We start from the raw sequence: 6,983 nt of genomic DNA on the forward strand, positions 1-6,983 counted from the left end.
CACTCTAATCTAGATATTGGGACCGGAGGACAGGATTTTGACCATGTGAGGCTGTTGTTTATATTCTACGTATGACAGCCCACTCAAGTTTTACTTTGATAAACATTCAACTGGCCTTTAATTCCATTTTTACTCATTGCAAAAAAGGTAAACTCATTAGGCATCATAGTACCAAATCAACTGCTTTCACTATCCATGCCAGTGGATAGACAGCGTAACACAAATAGGTAAAAACAATGACTGCAGATGCTGGAAAGCAAATACTGGATTAGTGGTGCTGGAAGAGCACGGCAGTTCAGGCAGCATCCAAAGAGCAGCGAAATCGACGTTTCGGGCAAAAGCCCTTCATCAGGAATAAAGGCAGTGAGCCTGAAGCGTGGAGAGATAAGCTAGAGGAGAGTGGGGGTGGGGAGAGAGTAGCATAGAGTACAATGGGTGAGTGGGGGATGGGATGAAGGTGATAGGTCAAGGAGGAGAGGATGGAGTGGATAGGTGGAAAAGGAAATAGGCAGGTTCGACAAGTCCGGACAAGTCAAGGAGACAGTGCTGAGCTGGAATTTTGAAACTAGGATGAGGTGGGGGAAGGGGAAATGAGGAAGCTGTTGAAGTCCACATTGATGCCCTGGGGTTGAAGTGTTCCGAGGCGGAAGATGAGGCGTTCTTCCTCCAGGCGTCTGGTGGTGAAGGAGCGGCGGCGAAGGAGGCCCAGGACCTCCATGTCCTCGGCAGAGTGGGAGGGGGAGTTGAAATGTTGGGCCACGGGGCGGTTTGGTTGATTGGTGCGGGTGTCTCGGAGATGTTCCCTAAAGCGCTCTGCTAAGAGGCGCCCAGTTGCCCCAATGTAGAGGAGACCACATCGGGAGCAACGGATACAATAAGTGATATTAGTGGATGTGCAGGTAAAACTTTGATGGATGTGGAAGGCCCCTTTAGGGCCTTGGATAGAGGTGAGGGAGGAGGTGTGGGCACAGGTTTTACAGTTCCTGCGGTGGAAGGGGAAAGTGCCAGAATGGGAGGGTGGGTCGTAGGGGGGTGTGGACCTGACCAGGTAGTCACGGAGGGAACGGTCTTTGCAGAAGGCGGAAAGGGGTGGGGAGGGAAATATATCCCTGGTGGTGGGGTCTTTTTGGAGGTGGCGGAAATGTCGGCGGATGATTTGGTTTACGCGAAGGTTTGTAGGGTGGAAGGTGAGCACCAGGGGCGTTCTGTCCTTGTTACGGTTGGAGGGGTGGGGTTTGAGGGCAGAGGTGCGGGATGTGGACGAGATGCGTTGGAGGGCATCTTTAACCACGTGGGAAGGGAAATTGCAGTCTCTAAAGAAGGAGGCCATCTGGTGTGTTCTATTGTGGAACTGGTCCTCCTGGGAGCAGATACGGCGGAGGCGGAGAAATTGGGAATACGGGATGGCATTTTTGCAAGAGATAGAGTGGGAAGAGGTGTAATCCAGGTAGCTGTGGGAGTCAGTGGGTTTGTAAAAAATGTCAGTGTCAAGTCGGTCGTCACTAATGGAGATAGAGAGGTCCAGGAAGGGGAGCGAGGTGTCAAAGATGGTCCAGGTAAATTTAAGGTCAGGGTGGAATGTGTTGGTGAAGTTGATGAATTGCTCAACCTCCTCACGGGAGCACGAGGTGGCGCCAATGCAGTCATCAATGTAGCGGAGGAAGAGGTGGGGAGTGGTGCCGGTGTAATTAAGGAAGATCAACTGCTCTACATAGCCAACAAAGAGACAGGCATAGCTGGGGCCCATACGTGTGCCCATGGCTACTCCTTTGGTCTGGAGGAAGTGGGAGGATTCAAAGGTGAAATTGTTAAGGGTGAGGACCAGTTCGGCCAAACGAATGAGAGTGTCAGTGGAAGGGTACTGTTGGGGACGTCTGGAGAGGAATAAACGGAGGGCTTGGAGGCCCTGGTCATGGCGGATGGAGGTGTAGTGGGATTGGATATCCATGGTGAAGATGAGGCATTGGGGACCAGGGAAACGGAAGTCTTGGAGGAGGTGGAGGGCGTGGGTGGTGTCTCGAACATACGTGGGGAGCTCCTGGACTAGGGGGGAATAGGACAGTGTCGAGGTAGGTAGAGATGAGTTCAGTGGGGCAGGAGCATGCTGAGACAATGGGTCGGCCAGGGTGGTCAGGCTTGTCTTGACTTGTCCGGACTTGTCCTACCTGCCTATCTCCTTTTCCACCTATCCACTCCACCCTCTCCTCCCTGACCTATCACCTTCATCTCCTCCCCCACTCACCCATTGTACTCTATGCTACTTTCTCCCCACCCCCACCCCCACCCTCCTCTAGTTTATTTCTCCACACTTCAGGCTCTCTGCCTTTATTCCTGATGAAGGGCTTTTGCCCGAAACGTCGATTTCGCTGCTCGTTGGATGCTGCCTGAACTGCTGTGCTCTTCCAGCACCACTAATCCAGCGTAACACAAATAGCCCAAATGTCACAAATACCCCACCCCCACTCAAATACCACCCCAGCCTCAGTCATGGACACCCCTTGGTTCCCCGCCCTCACTCTCAAATATCTTGAACTCCTTCCCCCGCCACAAATCCCTCCGGATGCCCTCCTGGTGTCACTGCCTTGCTCCCCTGACCCTAGACCCTAGACCCCTGACCCTAGACCCCTGACCCCAGTCTCCATCTCTCTCTATAGTCGGGGAAACGCGGTCCCCGCCGCCGAAACTTACCAGAGCCGACAACCCATCGCGCAGAGCTTCCACCGTGAGCGCGGCCGAAGCGGCAATGCGGCAGCTCTGGAAGTCCACCGTCAGGTTGAGCGACAGGTGCCGGGTGGTGAAGTCCGTCACCGACGTCCACGAGCTGCTGTCCATCACCTCAGCAGCCATACTCTCCCTTCGAGCGAACCGGCGGCAGCACTGCGCAAGCGTAGGCGCCCAGCCGGCAGACCAGAGTGCGCAGGCGCAGGCGCCGGGCCGGACGGTTGCGTTAACAGCACTTGGCTCCTGATTGTTCAATACTGACACCTTCCCAGGATGCACTGCATCACCCGCTCAATGCCCAGCACGTGGTGGGGACGCTCACAGCATGTGACGGGCCTGACCAATGGCGCTAGTTTAATGGTTTGGGGGTTGTTGGACTTTGGCTCAATCTACCAGCTTACTTTCCTCTATGTGTGAGCTGAGTCCAGCGTGTTCTTTTCAATGAAGCAATAGGAGAAGATATTCGGTCTCAAACTCTTAGTTTATTTTAGCAGTAAGTGGATAAAATATACAGAGCTCTGGGTCTAGGACTTCCCGTCCCTGCCAAACAGCAAAATGTGTCAGTTCACGAAGTCCGACCCCTATCCTGCCCCGACCTAGTCTTTTATACAGTACAAAACGTCATGCAATCACTGAGGTGGGATTGTCTTCTGATTGGCTGTTGATCTGACTCCATTCTCCACCTTCTCACCTTCCCAGATGCCTGACCCCATGTGACCTCCTGCCCACGAAACAGTGTCCAGGTGACTTCCTCTTGCGTGCGAAACAGTCTCCACGTGACCTCCTCTTGCAACCACAGAGCACCACACATCCCGTATCTGTACGCACAGGGCGGTGACACCCTTGCTGTTTATCTCGTTCCCCTGACCGCAACCGTGGTCGCTCCCACCAAGCCATATACCTACAGGGTGAGTGGCTATTTAGTGAGGGAATGGTGTGTGAAGTCATGGGCACAGAAAGGGATTATAGACTAAAAGAAACGGTTTCACACCGGCTGTTCTATCAAAAACCCTTATAATGTGTTTATTCATTCATCTGATATGGGTGTCACTGGTCAAGTCAGCATTTATTGCCCATCCCTAATTATACAGAGGGCAGTTAAGAGTCAACTACATTGCAGTGTGTCTGGAGTCACATATCGGACAAACCAGGTAAGGGTGGCAGATTTATTTCCTTAAAGGAGATTAGTTAACCAGATGAGGTTTTCAACGATTGCATGATCATTATTATGTCACAAGGAATTAAGGGCTACGGGGAGAATGCAGGTCAGTGGAGTTGAAATCCCCATCAGCCATGATTAAATGGTGGAGTGGACTCGATGGGCCGTATGGCCTTACTTCCACTCCTATGTCTTTTGGTCTTATTATATTCTTATTTCAGATATTTTTAAATTGATTTGAAATTCCATCATCTGCCATTAAGAAAGGATACAAAACTTCTTTATCTTTTCATGCCTGGGAACATACCACACCAATGAATGTAACTTGAATTTCAATGATAAGAATGTGAGTTGTTTTGCTTGTCATAAAGCCAAAAGAGCACTATGACACAGTTCCATTTCATAAACCTAGCTATACTATTTAGATTTCTATAGACCTGAATTAAACTAGTAAGGTGGCACCAAGAGAAATTCATTCAATGTTCTCAGTTGATGAAAATTTACCAAAGTTATCTGAGTGAAATTTTCACAAAGGTAGACGTGACTAATGGGAAATTCCTTTGGCTGAAAGGTCAAGGTTTGAACAGCTTCTGTGCCTCTTGCTATAGTTATGAGTTTAGCTAAATAGTTTCAAGAAGATGGGGTATCTTTCCTTTTGACAAAAAAACACTTATGAATCCCAATAATTAACAAATCCATGATTGCTTCACAACTTGCAGCATTCTGAAAGAAGGTGTATCCAACTTTATTACAATGGAAAGACATTAGCCTTTGATTTCTTTTCTTCACCCTCAGGCACCTACCTTTCTGATCTGAAGACAGGATCTTGGAGCATTTTCAGCTTGCCCCTCCTGAGGAATACTTGTCTTCCTTTCACTCTCTCATCCTCTCAAGTTTATTGGGATGATGGGGAAAAAAGTTTCGTTTTATGAATTCGCTCATAATCATCAGACATTCATGCATCTCTCTGAATGCTACCAAGGTGGATGAATCCCCGGAACCTAATCAGGTCCAAGAACTTTGTGGGAAGCTAGGAAAGTGATTGATGGGCCCCTTGCTGAGTGAAATTTGTGTCATTGAAAGCTATGGATGAGGTGCAGGAAGACGGGAGGGTGGCTAATGTGCCTTTATTTAAAAAAGGTGGTGAGGGAAAGCCAGGAAACTACAGATGAGTGAGCCTGACATCAGTGGTGGGTAAGTTGTTGGAGGGGATTCTGACGGACAGGATTTACATGTATTTGAAAAGGCAAGAACTGATTAAGGATAGCATGGCTTTGTGTGTGGAAATTATGTCTCACTAACTTGATTGAGATTTTTGAAGAAGTGACAAAGAAGATGACGAAGACAGTGGCGGACTTTGTCTTTATAGAGTTCAGCAAGGCTCTGGATAAGGTTCTGCAGGACAGACTGATTAGCACAGTTAGATCACATGGAATCTAGGGAAAGCTAGGCATTTGGATACAAAATTGATTTGAAGATGGAGGACAGAGGGTGGAGGTTGAGGGTTGTTTTTCAGATTGGAAGCCTGTGACCAGCAGCTGACTGGAAGGATCGGTGCTGCGCCACTGCTTTTCATCACTTATTTAAAAGATTTGGATGTGAATACAGGAGGAATGGTAAGTAAGTTTGCAGTTTACAACAAAATTCATGGTGTAGTGGACAGCGAAGAAGGTTGTCTCAGAGTACAACGGGACCTTGATCTGATGGGCTGAGGAGTGACAGATGGAATTTAATTTAGATGAACATGAGGTGTTGCTTTTTGGTAAGGCAAATCAGGGCATGATGTAGGCACTTAATGGTAGGGTCCTGAGAAGTATTGCAGAACAAAGAGACCTTGGGATGCATGCTCATAATTCCTTGAAGATGGAGTCACAGTTAGACAGGGTAGTGAATAAGGTGTTTGGTATGCTTGCCCTTATTTGTCAGTGCATTGAATGTAAGAGTTGGATGGTCATGTTGCGGCTGTACAGGACATTGATTAGAACACCTTTGGAATAGTGCATTCAATTCTGGTCTCCCTGCTATAGCAAAGATATTGTGAAGCTTGAAAGGGTTCATAAAAAATTTACAACGATGTTGCCAAGGTTGAGGGATTTGAATTCTAGGGAGATGCTGAATAGCCTGGGGCCGTTTTCCCTGGAGTAAAAGATGCTGAGGGGTGACATTATAGAGGTTTATAAAATCATGAGAGGATAGGGTGAACAGCCAGGGTCTTTTTCCCAGGATAGAGGAGTCCAAAACCAGCAGTCATAGGTTTAAGGTAAGAGAGACAAGATTTAAAGGGGACCGAAGAAGCAACTTTCTCACGCAAAAGGTGGTCGGTGTATGGATTGAGCTGCCAGAGGAAGTGTAGAAGACTGGTACAGTTACAGCATGATACAGACATCTGGATGCATGCATGAATAGGAAGGGTATGGGGGTTATGGGTCAAATTATGGCAAATTGGACAAGATTAATTTAGGATATCTGGTTGGCATGAATGATTTGGACCGAATGGTCTGTTTCTGTGTTGTGCATCTCTATGATTCTGGTCTTCAACCCAAGATCCTACTAAAAAAGACTTTAAATTCTTCCAGTAGAATTGTTTCACTAAGAATTTTATACATGACCTTATGCCAAATCCATCTGTTAAAATTAAATTGCTTTACTCTTTCAAGTTTAATATAGGTTTGCACAGACTGCATTTTTAATTTTCTGAACGTTTGCATGTATACCTCAGGATCCAACTTCTATGCAGCTGGAATAGCCTTGATTATGGTATCATTATTCATAGAAACCTCCTATGGGTGTGATTTGTAAATTTTAATATTCATGGTGAGTCAATGATTCGCATTGCTGCTTCTCAGCACCAGAGACACAGATTTGATTCCAGCCTCAGGTGACTGTCAATGTGGTCATAGAGTCATACCAGTCTCCCCAAGTTTGTGTGGGTTTCTGCTAGGTGTTCCAGTTTCCTCCCACAGTTCAAAGATGTACAGGTTAGGTGGATTTGCCTTGCTAAAAATGCCCTGGAGTGTCCTGGGATGTGCAGGCTAGATGGGTTAGCCATGCTAAGTACAGGGATAGGTCTGGGTCTGGGTCTGGGTCGGTTCCTCTTTGGGAG

The 6,983-nt window shown here is 47.6% G+C and overlaps 1 protein-coding gene across 1 annotated transcript in view; it reads right to left on the reverse strand.

Moving 5' to 3' along the window:
* Positions 1-2,888, reverse strand: part of lta4h (leukotriene A4 hydrolase) — a 74,333-nt gene extending 71,445 nt beyond the window's left edge. The window contains exon 1 of the mRNA XM_072562397.1: positions 2,689-2,888. Coding sequence (XP_072418498.1) covers positions 2,689-2,847 — 159 coding nt within the window. The 5' untranslated portion in view covers positions 2,848-2,888. The remainder of the gene's footprint in view (positions 1-2,688) is intronic.
* Positions 2,889-6,983: the final 4,095 nt, after the last annotated feature.

This window comes from Chiloscyllium punctatum, chromosome 44, assembly GCF_047496795.1.
Source record: "Chiloscyllium punctatum isolate Juve2018m chromosome 44, sChiPun1.3, whole genome shotgun sequence".
Taxonomy (NCBI): domain Eukaryota; kingdom Metazoa; phylum Chordata; class Chondrichthyes; order Orectolobiformes; family Hemiscylliidae; genus Chiloscyllium; species Chiloscyllium punctatum.